Genomic DNA, 23,276 nt, shown 5'->3' with positions numbered 1-23,276 from the left:
CATACCACCGCAGTCCAGTATGATCTTCTGAGCTTTCAACACATGAGAATAGGACAGGATATATCCTGGTTCCCTCAGAGCCAGAACAGCACCTGGCAATGGCAGACGTTCCACAAATATAGAGGATGAATGATTGAAAAAGGGATGAAAAGTGATTTGGATTTGGGCTTTGTCTCTGTTGTATTATGCTGGCCACACTTGGAAGTTCTTGAGACACACTGCTGCTATGACAGGAGGAAACGGCTCCCATCTATACCAAGCCTGTTGCCCCCAAGGACCAGAGGAGTTCCAGGAGTCACCCCATCTCCCCATCATGGATAAGGGTGGGGAAGATCGTGGTCATTGTACCAGAGATGTCGCATGGACTGTGTCTGTAGTATCCCTGCAGTACAGCCACTCACTCATACTGGAGTCGTGACTCATGGATTTTGCAGGAGTGGCAAGATGGGATTAAATATTTGAACATGGAGAAACACTTGGAATACAAAAGAAACAGAACGGATAGGAGGTGGATAAATTAAGTATTTGTCAAGAACATGAACCCTTTATTGAAAAAACTCAGCAACCATAGGGATGGTACATGCCGAAATGCTGGAAAACCTGTGATTGAAGATAGAGGGCAGCAGAGACAGATGCTGTCCCCCTGGGGTGAGCAGCTGAGGGATCCCCAGCCAGAGGTGGGCAATAAGGCAAGAAAATAATCAGCTCAGACAGAGGCAGTGACTCTTCAAGAAGATGTTCATGATCCAGGGATTCACCAGATTTCTTCTCATTTGACTAAAAGTCGAACTCTGGACAAGACACTGGCCTAGTTTACCATTCAGGTCCCATAGAGAGAAGATGGACCCAGTTCTTGCTTACGCAGAGAGACTCATTTAGAAGTAAAGGCAGGAAACCTTCGTTGCATGTGTAAAACCCATGGAGATAGGACAAGTGAGGCCTCCAGGCTTCAGAGAGTACATTTAAAAGACATTCCCCCAAATAGAAATGATTCTGTGGCACATAACTCTGAAACCAACAGCACCTTAAAAATCACCTTTAGTCAACTCCATATCACAAGAAAAGGATGGTAAGAACAAAAGCTTGAACAATTCCAAATGAAGCCCATATATTGATTCCAAAGGACAAAATTGTATAGTGAGGTTAATGCCAGAAACAAATACATCTGTCATGAAAATTAAGTCCCAGGGATCTGAAGCATGGGGAAAGACTAGACAAAAACAGGGCCCTATCGTTTGCTTGGAAAGTAAGATAAATGGCAAAGAGAAGGGCCTCAAATCTTATTTTTTTTTGCTAAAGAGAATAATAGTTTGAAAATTGAAGGAAAGAAAATGGGTGAGGAAAAATAAAAGACTCACCCAACTAAGAACTGATTGGCTTGCGGGAGAGCATTCAGATTGCCTTAACTCTGACAGAGTGCTTCTCAGAGCAAGAAGGAAGGACAAGAACCAGTACTGCTAAGGAGAGTTTCTTGACAAATACAAGTGTCTCACAGGTATCATATCATTCAAGACCTATAGTAATATGAGATTCCTATTACTTATTCCCATCTCACAGAGCCAAAGTTGAAGCACAAATAAATTTCACAACTTGCTCAAGGCAGTCTTCTTCCACTGGGCATTGCTGTATCTGTAAGAACCAAGGCAGCTGTCCTTCAGCCAGGGAGGGGCCTAGTGAGTGAAGAGCTGGGGCAGTCAGCATGGACAGATGGAGGGAACTTGGGGCCCTGAAGATGCTGTTAAGCCATGGAGTTAGATCAGGAGCCTTATTCTTTTTGACTTTTGATCACAAGAAATAAGTCTTCCTTATTTCTCATACTAGCTGAATTGGGGTATCTGTTACTTGTAGCCCAAAGCATCTGAACTAATTCTCTCAGAGAATATCTTCATCATCAGTTGATAAATTTCCCCCTTTCTGACTGGTCCCTTTCTTTCCTCTAAGCCTTGTAGTTTGATCTGGTTTTATGTTATATCTGTTAATTTTTACAATACTGTCTCAGCTATTAATAATGTTTTTCATTTCATTGAAATCTCAGAATTTTTTTACCTGTACTGAAATACTGTTTCCAAACATGGATAGCTTTATTTTTCCTTCCTAATGATTCAATTTTTTTTTCATGTTAATACTTAGGTCAGAAATTCTGCAAAAATGTTAAATATTACTGATATTAAACATCCTAATTTTCAGGGGAATTCTTATGGTTTCTTTAAATGTAATGTTGGCAATGGATCAACATATGTAGTTTGTTCAAAAATTATTTATAAAAAAAATTTACTGAACCTGTCTATTCAAAAGGTATGTACAGATGTCCATCAGTGGCTGAATGGATAAAGGAAATGTGGTATATATACACAATGGAATACTATTCACCCATAAAAAGAACAGAAATCCTGTCATCTGCAACAACATGAATGAAACTGGAAGACATTATGTTGAGTGAAATAAGCCAGCCATGAAAAGACAAATACCGCATTTTCTTACTTATATGTGGAAGCCAAAAGTTGATTTCATAGAAGTAGTGAGTAGAAAAGCAGTTACTGGAGTCTAAAAAAGGTAGGGGATCAGGTAAAAAGGAGACTGAATGATGGGTATCAAACACAGTTATACAGGAAGAGTAAGTTCTAATGACTGTTTATAACACCTATGTAATAAACAACTAGAAGAGTTGGGAGACTTCAAATATGAGATAATGATCATTGTTTAAGAAGTTGGAAGTATTAATTAGCTTGATTTGATCACTGCATATTATATATATGTATTGAATTTTCTTACTCTATCTCATAGCTAGGTACAATTACGTATTAATTAAAAATAAATAAAAAAGAAAAGTCTTGTTACTACATTTATAAGTTTTGATAAGGTACATTTTTATTGAATTTTATTGGCAGTTTTCAGCACCTATAAAATAATTATTTTAATAGCTTACAACGTTAATAGCCTGCCTAATATTTTTTAAAATTTTTTTTAGAAGTAGTTGGACAAAATACCTTTATTTTATTTATCTTTATGTTGTGCTGAGGACTGAACCCAGCACCTCACACATGCTAGGTGAGCGCTCTACCACTGAGCCACAACCCCAGCCCTAGCCTGCCTAATATTAAATTATCTTTTCTTTCTTAGATCATGTGTAGTTACGATGGTTTATCCTTTTAAAATATTATTTAATGCTGTTTCCTGATTTTGATCTGTACTTACTAAATATAATTCAATATTATTTTATTTTGAGGTTTGTTTTCAAGTTATAATTTTAGCTTTACAACATTAAGTAGAGTTCCATAGTTTTGCATGCTCTATAGTAATCCACATATTCATGAACTTTTTCTTACAAGTTTTTAAAAACCCCACATGAATGTAGTCATTCAAGCAGATAATTCTTTAGAAACTTCTTCAAGTTTTTGCTTCCTTTTCCATTTACTGAAATCTTCAGTACTTCGATTCATCTTTAGTAATATACAATTTCTCATCCTACCAAGATTTTCTAATTCATGAATGTTTCTTAATTTTTAAACTCCTTTGGATCTGTAGTCTTTTAATTTATAGTTATATTTTTGCTTTTTTCTCTTTTATTGATTGGAGTTTCAGGGCTGGGATATACAATGTTATTTATTTTATTATTATTTTTTTTTTTGCCAAACACTAGCACTTTCAGATATTTTATCTTTCTGTTTTATACAATTAATTTCTATTTTCATTTTATGTTTTCTACTTTCTATAAATTTATTTTATCAGTTTCTAAAACTCTTGAGGACAGCCCAGCTCATTTGCTTTCATATTTTAAATTCAATGAAGAATTAGATTACAAATCTGCTTCTAAAAGTCAGCTTCACATGCACTGCATCTGTGTTTGTGGTCACATATCTGTTGACTCCTTTATTCATTTTCATCTTCAAAAGATATTGAATTCTTGCTGAATGCACTAAGAATGTAGCCATAAAAAATACACAAAATCTTGGGCTGGGGATGTGGCTCAAGCGGTAGCGCGCTCGCCTGGCAAGTGTGTGGCCCAGGTTCAATCCTCAGCACCACATACCAACAAAGATGTTGTGTCCGCCAAGAACTAGAAAGTAAAATATTAAAAGTTCTCACTCTCTCTTTAAAAAAAAATACACAAAATCTTTAGTTTTTATGGCTCTTGCAGTTTAGAGAGACAAGAATCAAGATAAATAAGAAAAGTATGTTAGTTGGTGATAAGCAGTAAAAATGAAAATGTGTATCTAGTGAGAGGGTAATGGAGGAGGCTGTCTTGAGCACAGGGGTGTGTGTGGATGGAGAAAGAGCCTTTCCGGTAGAAGAACCTCAGTGCATAAGACACCAAAATGCCAGCCTGGAGATCTGAGGAAAACAAGAGGCCAATGTGTGGAAGGAGTGGAATGGGCCAGGTGGGGACCAGTGGGAGAGGTCCAAGCCTGCCAGGCAGCTTGGGAGGACATGAAGCTGAGAAGGATGTTGGCCATGCAAAGTACTTTTGATGTCAATGCTCTGGGTAACCTCTGGACACCTGGAAGCAGAAACTCTGACTTAGTTTTTGACTCTGTCTGCTTTGTAGGAAATAGATGGAAGCAGGGAAAGGTGAGCACAAAAAGACAGGACCAGTTAGGAAGAGCAGAGGTGCATTTAGTGAGATGGGGAGACTGAGTACAGAAAGGGTAGAATTCTGAGGAAGGGGACTGGGAAAAAGAGACTTTGTGTGTTTGCTCTAAAGGTGCATGGATTATCGACTAGAGAAAAAGACCTTCTTCCATTGCTTTTTGGGGAAGAGAAGAGGAAGAGAGTGAAACGGCATATCTGTGTTAGGTTGCAGGCCTGTATGGCTGGCTCGTCAATGTTTGTAGATGTTACACATTTGAAATACTGCTGAGACACACATGGACATTGTCTTAAGAATCCAAGGTCATTCTAATATCCCATAAAATCCCCCCAAGAGGAGTTTTCACTTTTTCATTCCTGGTTTTATAAATCAGGAGTTGAATAAAAAAACAGCTTTAGTTTTATTCACTACCAATGATGTTTCAAAACAGAAGCAAAAATAACTAGGCTAATAAAAATAATTCTATGGAACAGATCTGGAAGTATATGCCACGAGTTAAAACTATAGCAATAATGTTATTCCAACAGATACAAAGACTAAATTCCACATTAATCCTGTGGGTTTTCAAAGGTTCTCATTTTATTTTTAATGCTTAACCTGCAGGATATGTTACTATTGTCACCAAGGCCCTTCCTTCTTCTTTTCTTTTTTGTTTTTTATCAAAAACCTTATCTGTGCAGACACTATTCTGCATTATGGGGGGATTGTGTTAAAATATAGATTCTGATTCAGCAGGTCTGGCCAGGGCTGGGGGTTTTGCAAGAGAATCTTCCTGTATAACAAGCTCCCAGGGACCATGTATGTCTGTGGCCCACACTTTGAGTAGCAAGAGAAAGAAACTTGTGCCTACCGATAAGTGCCTACCGATCCTCATGACATAATATTATTAGCATTACTCCTTACAAAAGAGATATCTGAATCATAAGAAGATCAGGTACCTCCCTTTCACTCCAATGTTTTAGTAAGTCCTACTGGTTCCTTCAGAATCCCATCCAGCCCTGAGATTCTTTTAAAATTTTTTCTTTGAAATATTTAACAAGATAAACATGCAACAAAACTAAGAAAAAGGGGGGGAAAAGGTACCTTAAAGTAAAAAGAAAAGGGAGAAATATCTAAAAAGGTAACTGTTTCTTTAAAAGACTTACAGAATAGTATAGACAAGTACATGTTAATTTTCTCCAAATAGAAACAACCCAATTGACACCCTGGTTTTGGACTTCTGACTCTAGAACTGTGGGAAAATACATTTCTGTTGTTCTAAGCCACCATGTTTATAGTAATTTGTTTGAGGAATCTAAGGAAATTAATACAACATGTATTTCTTCCCCAACTACCTATAACACAAGCTTTCCTAGCCTACAACATGCACAGGTAGCACTATCAAAATACCAATAATGCTAACAAAAATTTAGTTAATAATTTAAACAATTTGTACGGTTTCTTTTTGTTTAGGACCAGTCCTAAATGATTTTATAATTTTTCCCCCTCTCCTTCTGTCTATAATAGATCAAAGGGAATTAATAAAACATCTCTGTCAGCTACATTCCCAGCTGAAAGCTCTCTCTCTTCCTCTTTGTTTTAAAAAATAATGATAATCTTTACAAGTCTCATTGTGTAGCCAGGCCAGTTTCCTACTGGACAGCTTTTCCTCCATAGAGAAGCAAGGTGTAAAATATTAATACACAACAAATAGCAGACAAGAAAACAGGACTTCCTATGTTTTTGAAGTCACTAAAAGTCTTTTTAAAAAGAGAAAATTACAGCACAAGAAACTATTGCTTATCAACTAAGAAGATAAAAGGAAGATAAAATGGAAAACAATATTCTAGTTAAAGTTTCACAGATAATCTAAACATATAAATGAAATGAAAAGGATTTCAAAATTCAGTTTTTATTTTGGGCTTTATTAGCATCTATGTTTTTCTATTAGAGAAAAGGGGTTAGAAGTTTTTATTAGAAGTAAAGGTTAGAATCTGGGGGCAGGGGCTGCTGCTCTTTAACACTACTGTATGCCCAATGGCTAAGCACAGTGCCAACACACAGGACACCTGCTCAAAAAGCATTTGTCATTTGGTGAATGACTGAAGGGTGTATAGACATGGAGGAGCCTGGCCTCACTATAATACATGAGCAGTCAGTACTGTCTGGCCCAAGTTTCCCCTTTCTCCACCTGTGGAAGGACCAATAACAGTCATTCTAAATGGGGCTCAGACTGTTTTGCTCTATCATTGGCAAAACAGAGAACAATTATCAGGGGACTTACATTTATTGTAAGTTTCTGCTCCCCTAAACAAAGATTATGGGTCTAAAAAGCTCTTTGTGATTAATTCTAACAATAGGTAAAAAGTTCTGTCCTTTGTGGCACGCATCTGTAATCCCAGCTATTTAGGAAGCTAAGGCAGAAGAATCTCTTGAGCCCTGGAGTTGAAGGTCAGCCTGGGCAACATGGCAAGACCCTGTCTCAGAAAATCAAAACAACAACAAAATCTCTTCTTGTATGAAACAGACTGTTTTTGAAATGTGATATCTGTCCCTCTTAACAAAAACCAACAAAAAGCCCTCTCACTTTTGTACAGCAGAATATTCTATTCCATTGCCAGTCAGTCACCTTTTGCCATCAGGGGTAACTGGTAAGAAATAATCTGGTAACCATGAAAGTGTTACTAGGAGATAGCCACCTATGCTTTTTCAACAAATAACTTCAAATACTTCCACTTAATTTCTTTCACTAAAACCATAAAATCTAAAATAATGCCACTCTGAAGAAGGCCACTGGGAGCCATTTAAGTGGAAAAACCATGAAAGTGAGACCCCATGAAGCACAGGACTCCAGAAACCCACCCATATCCCCACAACCCACTGTTCCTCTCAGGGGGGAAAAAACTCCAAAAAACAAGAATGGGAATTTAAGAGCTACAGGGGTTAGAGATGGGGAGAGACTCTTCCACAACCATCTCTGCAAAGCTAAAGTACCATCATGTAGAAAAATTATTATTGTAGGCTCTCATTGTATACTTGGGTTCTGTATCTTCAGATTCAACTAATTACAGGTTGAAATATTCATGAGAACACCACATCTATATTGAACATAGAACAGACTGTATTGAACATAGAAGAACAGACTTCTTTCCCCTGGAAATTATCCCCTAAATAATATAGGATAATTATTTACATGACATTTGCATGGCATTTATAGATCATCCAAGATGATTTAAAGTATATGGAAGGCTATGAACAGGTTATGTGCAAATACTACACCATTTTTAATCAGGGACTTGAGCATCCTTGGATCCACAGGAGTGGGAGGTGTTCTGGAATCAAGCTCCCATGGGTACCATGAGATGACTGTTCACTGTGGAAGCAGCCCTGTTTGTATTTCAGCTATGATTTGGAAAGCAATTAAACTGTCAAAACACCCTCCCCCATTTCCATTTTCTTACAGTTGGTGTCCTTTAGTTAGGTGGCCACCATCACTGCAAGCTGACAGATTTATTATAGGATTGAGACACTGGAACAGTCAGCAAACCATCAATGAAATCGTTACAAATGTGCAGCTGGAAAGAAATGAGACTATCTCCCAATGAGCATGATCCATATACTTTTTTCCCCCCTACTGCTTCTTTTTAGTTGTACATGACTGCACAATCTGGATTTTAAATCAGCATACTATAATTTACAGCAGCACAATTCACAATAGCTAAGTTACGGAACCAACTGAGGTGTCCTCCATATATTTCTAATTACTTTATTAAAACAAACAAACAAAATATCAAAATAAATAATTTTTTAAAAACTTAAATAAAAATAACACCAAAGGTTTCATTAACATTAAGCCTAATCTCTCTACGTACACTTGTGTGATCACACTGGTAATTGGGTAGCCATTCATCTGAAGATATTACTTACCTCTCTCTGTGCTAAGTGTGTCTTTTGATTTTCTTGCCAAACAGTTATGTAGCCTTGACCTTGACTATCAGCTTCAGTAGTATATCACGTACAGAAGACAGACTATAATTTAATTTTCTTTTCCTTTGTAGCTCCAGAACTACCCCCTCCTCTCATTCAACCACAAAAGCACTGAGTTGAGTGGAGGCCACCTCTCAGGTTTTCCTGAAATCCAGTCCCTCCTATAGGTCATGGCTCTGCCTTGATTTCTCCACTGTTTGTTTTCCTATAGGGTAGTGAGCTTATTTCACTCAAATCCTGGCCCCTGGTGTTAGTTAGCTAATGCTTCCTGAGTGAATTACTGAAAGAAAGAATTAATGAAATCTATTTTTTCTCTTTAACATGGAGGGCACGTGGATGAGGCCCTCTCAGCAGCATGATGGGAAAGGATGTGGGATTTGTAGCATTCAGGAATCTCTGACTTTCTCTTGCTACATTTTGGTCACCACTACACACATAAACTTAAAAAAAAAAATGAGTGAAATGCTTTCAGAGGTACTCGACAGAGGTAGTTGAGATTTTTTTGTTATTTCTCTTTGCTTAGATTTTTTCCCCCTTTTTTTAATAGTGGGAATTAAACCCAGGGTGCTTAAGCAATAAGCCAGATCTCCAGCCCTTTTTGAGACAGAATTGTGCTAGGTTGGTTAGAGCCTTACTAAGTTGCTGAGCCTGGTATGAAATTGCCATTCTTCTGCCTCAGCCTCCTGAGCCACTGGGATTACAGGCATGTACTCCTGGCTCCTGACTTAGATTGTTAAATTTATCCCTTCTAAAGAATCCTACAAGGCTTGGGATGTGGCTCAATCGGTAGCGCGCTCGCCTGGCATGCATGCAGCCTGGGTTCGATCCTCAGCACCACATACAAAGATGTTGTGTCCGCCGAAAACTAAAAAATAAATATTAAAAAAAAATTCTCTCCCTCTCTCTCACTCTCTCTTTAAAAAAAAAAGAAAGAATACTACAGTTATCACTGTGGCTGCTGGGACTGACAGCAGCTGTTTGGAGCTCTATAGCTTAGGAGACTCTGTGGGCATTTTAAAAAGGCTGATGAGACAGGATAGGACCTCACCTTCCAGTTCTCAGTTTCCCACCCCTTCCCCCACTTCAGTCTTGGTTAAATGCTGCTACTTACTCTTCAGTCCAAATGACCTTTCCATGGGAATCCTCCTGGATCTGAGCACCAGATGGAGTTTTCCATTTACATGGTTCCTAAGCATCCTCAACTTTGTGCAGTAACTATATATATTATGGTCAGTATGGTCATTATGGTCAGTAACTATATGTAGTTATCCTTGGGTTCTAAGACCCCTCTTGAATACTCAAATCTGCAGATATTCAAGTCCCTTACACAAAACGGCACAGTATTTGTATATAACCTACACACATCCTCCCATATACAGTACATTATTACTAGATCATTAATAGTACCTAATATGATGCAAACAATATATAAATATTTGTTATACTCTATTGTTTAGGGAATAATGACAAGGAAAGAAGTCTCTACATGTTTAGTACAGATGCTTTTTTTTTCAAATATAATAAATACTTGGTTGAATCTGCATATGTGGAACATTCAGATATGGAGGGCAGACTAGTTATCTTTGTGCTATGGGCTATCACACCAGTGAGAAAGCTATGCAATGCACACAGGGCTGGAATTCAGGCTGTGCACTGGTATCCCACACACCTGCAGGCACCTTAGCGTGTTTAGAGTAAATATGTGCCAAAAGAATAATTCTTACAGGTCTGGGCTTCTCTAGGCTCCAAATATGGCTGCCCTGTATTCTAAGCCCAACTTTACCAGGCTGTAAACCCAGGAGGAACAGCAGTTCACTTGGACCACAGACATGGGCTGGGCATCTTCTTGGTACCTGAGACCCGAGTACTGCACACAGCTGAATTGGGGAGTCTATTGTATACATGTAGGACTAACAATGCTATGATTTGAATGTGTCCCCTGTAAAAGCAAGCTGGAAACTTAATCTGCAAAGCAGTAATGTTTGGAGGTGGGCCTAATTGGAGACATTTAGGTCACTGAGGTCTCCTCTTTCAAGAATGAATTACATGCCAATTACAAATGGGCTTGGGACCATGAGTTCAATCTCTTAATAGTTCTCACTCATGTGATAGCTTATGCCACATTGTGAAATAGCAAGGAGGCCCCAATCAGGTACTGGCCCCTCAATCTTGGACTTCCCAGCCTCCAGAACCATGAGAAATAAATTTGTTTTTTTTATGAATATCTGGACTCTGGTATTCTGTTATAGCAGCACAGAGCAGACCAAGACCAAAGCCCACCATAGTAAAAGCTGTTAAAGCAGAAGGCAGACCACCCAAGGAAGAAAGTGAAGGAGAGAGAATGGCCAGTAGTGATCTCACCCTGGGGGCAACACAGAGCAACATCTTGGAGGAAGAATGAGTGTTTTCCAGGCAGGTGTGGGACCCATGGGATGGCAGGACTAGATGGAGGAGGTCACTCAGCCTGGGCACAGAGGATCAGATGTAGAGGTGTAGGGAGAAGTCGGGTGAGGTATGAAGTGGCCTGGGTCCTTTGCTATGGAGTCTGGACTTGCAGCTATGAGCAAAGTAAGCCAACAAAGAGTTTGAGGCAGAAGAATAACACTAATTACATTCTTCTTTTTCTTAGAACTTTCTGATGGATATGTAGAAGACAGAGAAGAGCTCGTGGAGACCCATGACTAGGAAAACTTGTAATAGGAGCTGCTCAGGGTGAGCATAAGGGCCTGAAGTAAAATTTGGTAAAATCTAATGATTTATTTGTTGGATACAGTTGGCAAGGGAGACAAATGATTCCACCAAGAGAAATGGTGCATGACTACACAGAAAATAGAGACCAGCATGAGGAAGAAGAGCAAACAGGGATGCATTCTCTTCTGCTAATACCCAGATGCCATGGGACATTCAAGGGAAACTATACAGATAAAATGTGGATCTAATAACATCACCTGCTTATGTTTGTCCCAGTGCAGATGAATAGAGGAGCAACATATCCTGACACTCAGCTAGCACAAAGAACCAAGGACACAGGCAACTTGCATCTGTGGGGCCAGTGTGGCCATGTGTGCCAACGAGGGCCTGGGCTGCTTCCCCTGTATCAAAAATTCTCTAATTCATCCAGATGAAAATTCAATGAATGATGGCTTTGGCTTTCCAGTTTAGCTGAAAATCTGGATTTCACACTGTGATCAAATATGAATTCAACACTAATAAGGGCTGGGGTGTAGTTCAATGTACCTCCACTGGGTAGAGTGCTTCCTTAGGCCTAGGATTCAATTTCCAGCATTGCCAACAAACAAATAACCCAAACCCAAAACAAACAAACAAAAAACATGAAAGAATAAAATTCATGTGTACTTACAAAACGGTACTAGCCTTGAGTGACAGTTTAATGTATTTCTATATTCATATCTTTCTGGGTAACATTTTAAAAAATAATCAATAAAAATATAATTTTTTGGGGGGGAGTAGAGTTGAACTGGGGATTGAACCCAGGGGAAGATTAATACTGAGCTATATCCCCAGTCCTTTTTATTTTTTAGTTTTGAGACAGGGCCGCACTAAATTGCCAAGGCTGGTCTCAAACCACCACGCCCAACCCAGAAAATTCTTTTTTAAAGGAAAATCCTGCAAAATATCTGGTAGAAGAAAACCATGAAAAAGCAATGGGTAAATGACCATCTCTGTTCTTTTTGCATCTTGAGGACAGTCTGTCCTTTTTACATTCAATCCCCCTAATTCTTTCTTTTATTTTAACTACTCTCTTGAGGTGTGACTGATATGCAAAAAGCTATATGCAATGTATAAAACGTGGGTTTGCCAATGACTAAATATCCATGAAATCATTAGTATAATGTATAGCATAAGCATATCTATCTCCTCCAAAGTTTTCTCTAGCCTCTTATTTACTATTAGTATTTTTTTGTGAGTGATAAGAACACTTAATATTAAGACCTACCCTCTTAACAAAATTTTAATTATTACATCACAGTTTATTCATCCTAGCCTGGATGCTCTAAGACTAATTCATTTTGTTTAACCAGAACTCTGTAAAAGCAAGGCAAGAACTGCTCCAGAAATTCTGATAATCCACTTGCAGTATGCAATCAACTAGTCATCACCCCCTCCCCCCACCCTCCAACCCTATCTCTCAGGTAGAAACTGGGAGCAGAGCAGCATGAACACAAGCCACAAACCTACCTTATCCTCACTGTACACCTGTTCACAAGCCCAGAGCTCTAATGAAGAGAGCCTTACCAGTCCTCTGAGGCTCTGGGCTCTCTTGTATTCTCAGAAAGCTCCTTCTAAGGAAGCAGGACCTCACATACAAGGTCAAAACCAGTGCACCAGCCAATGTCTAAAGCCAATGCTGCCCACCACAGTAGATAGATGAGATTCAAAGTTAAGGCAAAATGTTTTAAAATAACTAAGAAATAGCTCATTCTCTTGGACCCTGACACATTGCTTTAGGTGATATGCTCTAAAAAGACCAAATATAACTTGAAGAAAAATGTTTACAGCGGCACTTATAATACTAGTAAGTGCACAATAAACACATTGAATAGATGTATAAATAAAAGGTAAAACCAAAAATTATCAGCAATCATAGAGGAGTTAAGCAAGTTCTATTTAGTAACACCACCGTAAATCCAGTGGCATTAAGAATGGCAGGGAAATTACTGTTCCTACCCAGAAACTTATACATGAAATAATTTTTAAGGAAAAAGGAATAGAGCAAAATAATGTGCATATATGAACTGTATACAAGTTGTACCAATAATGACGTAAGAATATGAGGTAATGAATTTTCTCTCTCAAGGCATACTCTATGGCAGTACCCTTTATAAATGTTTACAGAAGACAGGAAAAACTATAGGGAGGAGAGAGACAAGGACAGGGGGCTGGCTGACCTGGAGCGGAGTTGGGGGGCTGCCTGGTGTAGGACACGTTGAAAGCAGGCTCCTCGATCAGCGGTGGGGGATACATGCGCCTCCGGATGAAGAAGCCAGCTCCACAGCAGAAGAGCACACCCATCATCAGGAGGAACCTGAGGAGAGCCAGATATGAGGCTGGAGCTCAGAGCAGGCAGGAGGTTGAGAGGAGGCCCCAGGGCTCAGGCCTGTGACGTGCAGGCTTCATGGTCTCCCTGGGGATCCAGGGATGGGTCAGAGGGCAGAGTGAGATGGGGCCACATGGATTCTTGGCCTGTAGACTCCTAGGAGGTCCTTGGATGGAAGCCATTGATACTGAGGTGCTCTGTGAGAAATCTGTCTCAAACAGCTCCAAATGGTTAGCTGGGTTCAAAGCACTGATGCAATTACTTTCTGAACAGAAGTCTGAACAGAAGATGCTGTCTTAATTCTGTCTCAAAATCACACCAGATACAGACTTTGCCTGTTTCCCCCATTTTCCATTCTTCACTGTCACAGCCATGAGAGTGAACATGTTTAATCTTTCCAACAGCTGTCTCCATTGCTATATGAACATCTATAATGAAACAAAACTATGCTTCCTAGAGCATACCTTAATTATAGATACACTACAAGAATGGAGAAAATATAATTAACAGAAAAGCAGACAATTTAGAAAACTTCAGGTTCTAAATATGGATAAACATTTGAACCTAATACCTAATTGACTGTGGTGCCAAGTGCCTTAAGCATAGCACCTTTGTGCATTTCATGTAAAAATTCTCATTGACTCACATTATCAGCATTCAGCAACTGATTACAGGATGACTGAATGAATGACTTCTTCCCAAAGACCTTTTGTTTAACAGACAAAATTGAGAAATTCTTGCACATTTCATAACTTAAATTGTGATGGAACCCATAGAATCTACCTGAACCTCACACAACATACCACATTGTTGGAGGAAAGCCTATTAATGATACCTTTGCACAGGGTGAGCTGGTCATGGTCAATGGCACCATTATATATAGAGAGGGGGGCGGGGGAGGGAGAGAGGAGCTGATGATAAGACCTTTCACTTAATATGATGCTAATTACAAGGTCAAATAACAAGAACCTATTGGATAACTTTGGAACATTGAGTAGGGAGAACAATCAGAGGTAGGGGACAGAAAATGATTGAGGGAGGAACTGCATGTGTTGCCTTTGTGTTGCCTTCTAATTCATTATTCATTCAACAAGCAATTGTTAAGTCCCTGAATGCCCCTGGCACCATGCTGAGAATGACAGTGAGGAAAAGCAGGTGGGGTTCCCCTACACAACTTAATTTCTAACAGGGAAGGGAGACAGTAAACAAAAAATACACACAATTACTTATTTATAACTCTGATACGTACAAAGAAAGAAAAACGAGGGATGAAAGAATGGGTTTTGCAGGTGCTTGTGTGTGTGTGATAAAATATACATTACACAGAATTCACCATTTTCAATGTTTTTCAATGTCCAATTCAGTGCACCACAAGGTTTACACAAAGGTAGCTGTTGTACTGAGGAAGATCAAGAAAGTATCCTGCCCTTCAGTGACATTTGAACTGGAGCCTACGAAATAAGAAGAGACAAGCTGGAGAGGAGGGAAGGAGCATTCTGGGTGGAAAGAACAGTGCAGGTAAGGGTGCCATGGCAGGAAAAGTTCAGGGGAGAGACCCAGAAAGAAAGGCTCTGTGGCTGGAGGTGTGGACAGTGGGTACAGACCTGGTAGTCAAAGATCCAAATTGCAAGGTGTTGATGAGTAAGGCAGCTGTCGGCAATAAGAATGCTGGGATTGCAGAGAAAAACAAATTTGTCTCTTAAAACTAATTTCCTGCTGGTGCAATGGAGCACACCTGTAATCATAGTGGCTCCTGAGGCTGATCTGAGGCAGGAGGATTACAAGTTCCAAGACTCACTTAGCAACTTAGTGAGAGCCTGTAGAAAGAAAGAAAAAAAGAAAAGAAAAGAAAAGAAAAAGAAAGAAAGAAAGAAAGAAAGAAAGAAAGAAAGAAAGAAAGAAAGAAAGAAAGAAAGAAAGAAAAGGCTGGGGATGTGGATTAGTGGGTTAAGTACCCTTGGGTTCAATCCCCAATCCAAAACAAAAAAGAAAGAAAGAAAACTAATTTCCCTTGGGTGGAGTCAGACCTTCAACACTGAATGCAACCGAAAATGTCTAAGTGGCACTATATAAACCATAGAGAGGCTGAGTGAGTGTATGCAAGGATTTACTTTCCCAAATATTATGACTGCTAAGAGAACAATTCCCAGGATTGCAAAATACAGACGTCATCTGAGATATTGGTCTCTTCCATGAATAAAGCCAAAATGTTGATTCCATTCCCAAATGGATCTTTTTTTAAAAAACAATTTTCCTTGAAGAAAAATGACCTTGTACCTCATACTGTAGAGTGACAGATAACAAGTATGAGGCAAACATATAGCACAGAGTCACATGGCAGGAGACCAACTCCTAGTTGAGGTATCAATCACCACCTGACTCTTTCCTTGTAGAAATTCATTAGTCTGAGAACTTATTTTAGAAGAGATGAACTGATAAAAGGGCAGAAGAATGATATGAGGGAGGAAAGGGAGGCCACAACAGGTCAGTTAAGAGATAAAGGTATGATACATAAAGAAAAGTAGTTCTTAAAGAATTAAGAGCTACAAGTTGATTCACTATATAATCTTTTGTTGGTTGGTAGGGTTTGGAAACTTTCCAAGGATTAAGAGAGGAAGTCTTGTTCCTTTTCTATCATTAGAAGCAATTCAGTTTCTTAATTTTAGTTTGTTTTTGCAACTCTTCACAGTGTTCCCCTAGGCCTTAGTATAGCCATTCTCTGAGAGCCACGGTGGCCAGGGAGCAGCTATTATGCAAACTCTGTTGCCTGAAACCCACTCCAGAACCCAGCACGGGAAGCCCCAGCAGCAGGCTCACCCATAGAGCTGGACCTGCCAGTCTCGGACCCTGTGTACTTTTCAGTTGTAATTAAGGGTGTCACCAGCCCACCCATTCCTAACCCTGACAATTTCTTTCACATCTACTTGGCTATAGATCATTCAAGATTTTAGAGTTGGTCAGCTTTATCCTCTTCACCAAATGTCTATCTCCTGCTGGAAGCCTCCCATCACTCTATTCCTGTGTGTACTCTTCTTATGCTCCTGTCCCTGCACTGTCTCTTTGATGGGGACATCCTCTCTTTTCTAGCTTTTCTCAACCTTCATCAGAGGATCTGTGAGCTATTTGCAGAACAATGGCTTAAAATTATCTACCTGTACTTATCTACTTAGTCATCTGTCTTTTTCAGAAGCCTGATTGCCATAAGGGCATCTCCCCAGGACCCACAGCAGAACACGTGGTGTGCATTAGGCATCTGATATTTACTGAGAGAAGGAAGACAGGAGGCATCCTTTGCATTTTAGCTGGGGCACTTCAAACTCACATAGCAAGGTGTTCCCTGGCTCTACCTCAAATTGAACCTTATGTCAGAACCTCAGTTCTAGCAACTTGATAAAACCTTCTGGCAGCTGGCACTCTGATCTGACCTTGCAAGTGCCTGACCTCATTCAACAGGACTCACATAGCTTCTGTGTGTATGGGATCCTGGTAAGTAACCATGTGCCATCATATCAAGGGATCCTGCTTCTGACAGGTGAGTGACCCCAGCCAACAGCTCTAGAGCACCTGGTTGGCAGTTCAGGTAAAATTTCCCAGGAAGACCAACAGAAGCTGCCGAGCCTTAGCAGTTCTTGTGGACGCTCATTTTTGTTTTTTCTTTTTTAATCACATAACAATCTTTGACATTTGTTTTGTCTGTTTCCAGGGCATTCCCACAAACTCATCATCTTTCATCTTGTGCTTCAGACAACTCGAATACTTCCAAATCCTTTCAGGGATCAGGATTTCATGCTGTTGACAGTCCTGCCTCCATCTGCCATGAGGTCCCATGAAGATAATCCTGGGTAAGAGCATGTCCTCAAGCTAGGTCACTCTCTGAAATGCCACTTCCCACCTGTCCACTCCTACTTTGGTTCTAGTCCTCTCCACTTAGAAATTTACATAAAGTTGTTTACATTTGTAAAGTCTTGGGCTAAAACAATCCAACTTCCCCTATAGTTTTAGACACTAGCAACTGTGAGGTGGAGGAAGCAGGGCATCAACACTCCCTCATTCAGTAGGGTGCAGCCATTCAGTCAAGGCTGCCTATGGTGATCCTGGCCAGGTGCTAAGGGTACAGGTGAGATTCAGTTCCCAAATGTCTAAAGTCCAATCAAGGAGCTGTTGCTATTAAAGAAAAGGCTCATGTGACAAGTGCAGCCTCCATTCCCTGTTGGCTTATCTGACCACACATTGGGAAGAATTGTTAAAGAAAACCTCACAAAAATTCAAGTGGCTGCTATAATGTTCTCAGTAAGGTTTTAAAATCTTTAAAGTGTCAATAAGGTCAGAATCTTAAAGTCATAAAGGAGCTTAAGTCAGGAAGAGCATGAAGTCTTAACCCTTAGTGGAGTTCACCTGAGGATATCATCATCACATGGGAACAGAGAAATGGGTGAGTCTAAGAAATGCTCTTTTGGTTTTAAAGAAATTCCTCCCCATGGTGCTCTGCCATATCTGACATCGTAAGCAAAAACTACTGTGGTTTGGATAGGAGGTGGCTGCTGGAAAGCTAATTTAGGTAATGCAGGAATGTTGAGAGGTGAAAAGATTAGATTAAGAAAGTTATAACTGAATCAGTGGATTGATCCATTTGATAGATTTGTAATTTCAATAGATTACTGGGTGGTAAGGTGGGGCATGGCTGGAGGAAGCAGGTCATGGGGGATGTGCCCTTGGGGATTCTATTTTGTCCCTGGCTCCTGCCCCCCCCCCCGCCCCCATCCGGCTTCCTGGTGCCATGAGCTGAGCAGCTTTCCTCCCCCACACCCTTCCACTATTATGTTCTTCCTCATCTCAGACCCAGAGCAATGAAGTCAGCCAACCATGGGCTGAAACTCTGAAACCATAAGCTTTAAATAAATTTTTGTCAGGTATTTTGGTCACAGCTATGAAGAGCTGACTAATATACCTATTATCAATAGTGTCAAATGGATTCTCAGAAATCCCCAAAGGGGCATCCTCTGGGGATTGTTAGCCAAATTGAGGCTTCTCTCTGTAGTAGAAGCTCAGCATCCCATCCTCCTAAGTCCAATTTGATAAACTTTACATGTCTCTTCAAACTTCCCCTCCAACGAGGTGGAGGAGGGATAAGGATGCAGGCTGCCTATCTTGAAAGCTAAGATTCAGCTGACATAGGGTGAATGGAGAGAATTTCCTTCCAGACAGCAGAAACTTTATCACAAGTCTCAATCTGCTGATTCTAATTCCTCAAGATAATCAGCCTTAGCTCCATTTCCCAAAAAGAGCTCCATTCATTCCTCAGCTGATGAAGGGAGAGGCTATTGTCCAGCCCCCTCTCCAAAAGCATAACTCTTCCTCCCCAGCCAGGAGCCTGTGGAAGTGGAATGAGCTTTCTGCAAACTCTGTGAGCATAACCAACTCTCAGGAAGCCAACCTATGTACTGGTTTCTTTGGCCTAGGCCATCCCAAATGCCATAATCCAAGGTGAAGGTGACAGAACTGAGGTAGTAACAATACTGACAGTAGGCAGAGCTCTTGAGGATTGGGGGCAATGGTAGAGACCAGCACTTGGGAACAAGAAAGAATCACGACCTACCAAAAATACCACAGCCTCTGTATGGAGAGGGCCCGCACACAGCACCTGGAGCCACAGCAGTCCTCATAGGAGCGGCATCTGCAAGAGAGAGAGAGAGAGAGAATGCACAGGCTGGTTGGTCACTATTCTGGGTCAGAAGGAAGAGCCAAATCAGTCAGATTGGAAGAGCCAAATACAGGTTTCAATGTAAGCATTATTACAAGGAAAAAACAGATGGGTGAAAGGACATTGCTGCCACCACTGCATTTCATTCAACTAGCAGAGCTGCCTATTGTTGGTCTGGTGGCCCACAGGAAAGGTATGAGATGGATGCAGCCCACGCAATTCAAAGTTCTGTGTTTATTATGTATTTCATGTGCCAACTCACAATGGGATCCTCTGGGAAGGCATCATGACTCAAAACCTGCCACATTTTCACCCAGAAGGAAGCTCCACCACAGACTATTAGCAATATGCACTGATCTCTGATCAGTTTACAATCCTGATCATGGGGAAAAGGTGGAACTACCCCCACTAAGTTCACTAATGCCTAAAGCAGAGATAATGGAGCCAAAAAGTTAGAAGGCTTAGTCCTGATCTTGCCACTTCCTAGTGGTGGGACTGCTAGCAAGTTAACCTTGTGAGGCTCAGTTTCTTCATTTGCAAAATGAGTGGAATGGTTGGGGCCCTTTGTTAAGGAGAGATTGCAATAAATCATCAAGTGAATCTTAAAGCCAGAGACAGAAACTATTCACCAGGCGGTTTGGATCCCCCAGCTGGCAGGCCAAGGGGTAGGTCTACACCCTTTGACCCCCTTCCAGGGTTTGAGCACCCCTTTTATAGTCCAAAACCATATTAAAGCATACGTGGCTGTTGCTATGATTCAAAACCACAAAAAAAATGTCATGAGATCCAAAATCATAATAGAAAAGAGAATGGGCTAAAACATCCCTAGTTGTGTACAAGTTAAAGAATGGTGACTAACATCTGGACAATCAAACTCTGACAGGGTGTATTATCCAAGAAAACAGGAACCAAAGAGAGAACACTTTTACCTTGTATAAGAATTGCCATTTTGTGTTGTCAAACATGCTATGCTAAACAACTGTTGATGGGTACAGAGGTGGGGCTTTCCCTGGGAGAAGCATTTCTTATATGACAAGGAGTCTCAGGGCAAAATGGAATCTGTTTGGTCATTACCCATATAGCCTGGCCCATAACACCAGAGTGATAATTTAAGTTTCTAGGACATGATCCACACATAAAGTGCTGATGAGGGTTGGGATTATTTATGCTGCCTCCTTCCTCCACATACCTAACCATACCCGAGGCCTTGGAATCTCTGAGAGAGCATGTGTTCAGGAGCTGTCCTCACTCAGAAAAGCCACCTGGGAAAGGCCCTGGTTGAGAATGGGACCCACTGCAGGCCTCTGATGAGTCATTCAGTTCCTTCTATTTCTACCCTTCCCTATTTCCTTTGTTAGTTTTTTTTTGTTTTGTTTTTTTTTTTTGGAAAGGGAAAATGTTAGGGAAGTTCAAGCCCTTTGTGAGAAGCTTCTGCCAAAGAGAAGCTTTTATTAGAGCAATCTGTGTCCAGGTGGGAATGGTGATTGATTACTCCTCAATAATGTAAAATGATAACCTAACTGTGAAAAATTTTTTTTTCTATAAACGTAGTTGGAAGAAACATACAATTCCATGAAGATTTTTGGCACTGAATTTGCAATACAGACAGGCTTGTTTTAAGTTAAAAAAAAATGTAGAAAATATTAGTTAAGAAGGATAGTGGCCTGGAAGTCAGCAGACCAGATCTCTAAAGCTAATTCTCTAAGGTTATGTTTGTTCTGCTTTTTCTTTTCTTTCTTTTTTTTTAAATACAGTTCAAATTTCTTGTATTTATTAGCAGGTTTTATGTATTTTTTTCTTAACATGTATTAATTGTACATATTAATAGGGTTAATTTCTAGAAGCTGTGTGACATTTCAACACATGTATGCTGAAAATCAAAGCAGTATAGGTAGGAATTTTTAGCTTTGTTCTGCCTCTTTGTAAACACACAGCATGGACTGAAGCTAAATCCTATATTCTTCAAGGATCAACTAAGCTGAGAGGCACCCTCAACAACTACCATACCCTCCATACACACATACACATACATACACACACACACACAAAAAAAAAAAAAAAAACCTCACAAACAATATGGATGTTTTTTTACAACTAGTTTTCCCAGGCACTTCTCTACCTAGTACCCAAATTGTCATGATTTCAATGAGATGCTCCCGTAAGGCAGTGACTTGCATCAACTAACATGTAGCAGAGACCCCTAAAGAATGTGCATCAGATGAGCAGCCACTCAGATCCCTGTTGAGTCCTGGGGTGGAGAAATCAAACCTAAATGGGAATGCCTGTGGAGGAACTTTCTTTCTAAAGGAGGGAGACAAACAATAAACAAGAAAAACAGGACCTGTTTTAGATGGTAATAAATTCTACTGCAGTGAAAAATAAAGCAGGTGCCAGCAGGGCAGACTGAGAGAATCAGGGTGATGGGTAACATGATTTTAAATAGGGTGTTCAGGGATGACTCTGAGAAGGTGACATCTGAGCAGAAACCACATTAAAATCTAGTCTCAAGATGACCTGTGCTAGCAGAAGGGGCTGTGTTTGGGAGCAGGGGGACCCTCCAGTCGTTGGTCCATAGGCCCCGCAGATGCACTATGGAGAAGGGCGTTTAAACACAGAATGTGAGAGAATGAAATGCCCAGTGAAGTGGGAGGCACTGAACCAGGACTAGGCAAAGGGCCCAGAACCATACAAACAGCAACCTGTAATTGCTTGGTGTTCTTTTTTCTCAAAATCTTCTTGCTCTTTGGTAAAAAGTGTATGTGTCTGTCTCTGTGTGTGTGTTTGTGTGTGTGCACACGTGCGCATATATGTGTGGAGGAAGAGAGGGAACATTCAAGGGAGATATAGGATTTCTTGCTGTTAGGGTCAGTGGTATTCAGATATTTCACTGTAAACTAAGAGACTGTTCCCTATCACAGGTTTGCAGGGTGAGTGTTCTTGATGATATGATAGTATGATAGGCAGAATTCAAAGATGGCCCCAAGATTCTCCCTCCTTATTGTATATGCCCTGCATAATCCCCTCCCCTTAAATCTCCCATCCCGTGCACACACTGGGCCCCTTCCATGATTATGGAATGGTAAATAAGCATATATATATACCTGATACAGTATAGATGGGAGAATTATCCTGTTGGTTTGAGGAGTAGCTGCCATGTTATAGGAGAGCCATGTGGCTAGAACTGAATGTGATTTCTAGTAGCTGTGAATAATCCCAGCTGTCCTGAAACCATAAGGAACTGAACCCTGCCAACAAACTGAAGGAAGTGAAATAACTTGAAGGAGGACTCCAAGGGCCAGATGAGAACACAACTGAGCCAACCCTTGATTTCTGCCTTATGAGATTCTGAGCAGAGAATCCATCTATGCTGTGTCCACGTTTGTGACTTACAGAATCTGTGAGATAATAATTATGAATGTTATTCCAATCTGCTAATCTTTTAGTAATTTATTAGACAGCAACTGAATAAATAAAAATGATTCCAAGTTATGAGTCTTCTTATTATAACAGACACCAGGTTAAGTGCATCACAAATGTCTGAGATTCATATGCAAGGTAAATATTATTAGTGCCGTGTTTTAAATAAGTTTAGAAAACAAGACACTGGGGATGTTGTACCCCTCAATCCAGGTCACTGCCCCCTGATACCAAGAATGAACTTGGCTAGCATTTCAGGAAACTTTAAAATTTCAGGGCTTGGAGTACATCCAATACTGATAACCATAACCTGGTATAAAAAAGGACAGCAGGTATACAGTACTAAATTTAGTAACTGAATCATCTTTCCAGAGCTGAATTTGCTAAAATACTTCACTTTCACAGTTACACTTATATAGAAGCATTTGCTGCTTTGAGACCTAAGCTTTGCAGCATCCTATTTCCCATATGAGAAGAAGCAGGCCAAAAACTGTCAAAGCTTTTAGACACATTTAGAGCCCCTCGTCTTGGATTCTAGGATGCAT

The 23,276-nt window shown here is 40.2% G+C and overlaps 1 protein-coding gene and 1 long non-coding RNA gene across 4 annotated transcripts in view; one reads left to right on the top strand and one right to left on the bottom strand.

Annotated features, from left to right (window-relative positions):
- Vopp1 (VOPP1 WW domain binding protein) overlaps positions 1-23,276 on the bottom strand; it is a 97,547-nt gene that overhangs the window by 6,602 nt on the left and 67,669 nt on the right. For all 3 annotated transcript variants that reach the window (XM_005337408.5, XM_078039714.1, XM_078039715.1), the window contains 2 exons: positions 19,210-19,287; positions 13,465-13,601 (listed from right to left, as the gene is read on the bottom strand). In XM_005337408.5, coding sequence (XP_005337465.1) covers positions 13,465-13,601; positions 19,210-19,287 — 215 coding nt within the window. The remainder of the gene's footprint in view (positions 1-13,464; positions 13,602-19,209; positions 19,288-23,276) is intronic.
- LOC144375331 (uncharacterized) lies at positions 7,153-22,803 on the top strand. The gene is made up of 3 exons (XR_013435014.1): positions 7,153-11,266; positions 14,978-17,099; positions 17,317-22,803. It is a non-coding gene; the product is annotated as an uncharacterized LOC144375331 (long non-coding RNA).

Source organism: Ictidomys tridecemlineatus, chromosome 2 (genome assembly GCF_052094955.1).
Source record: "Ictidomys tridecemlineatus isolate mIctTri1 chromosome 2, mIctTri1.hap1, whole genome shotgun sequence".
NCBI classification, from domain to species: Eukaryota; Metazoa; Chordata; class Mammalia; order Rodentia; family Sciuridae; genus Ictidomys; species Ictidomys tridecemlineatus.
Note: the sequence above shows the minus strand (reverse complement) of the source record. Positions and strands in the feature narration are given on the sequence as shown.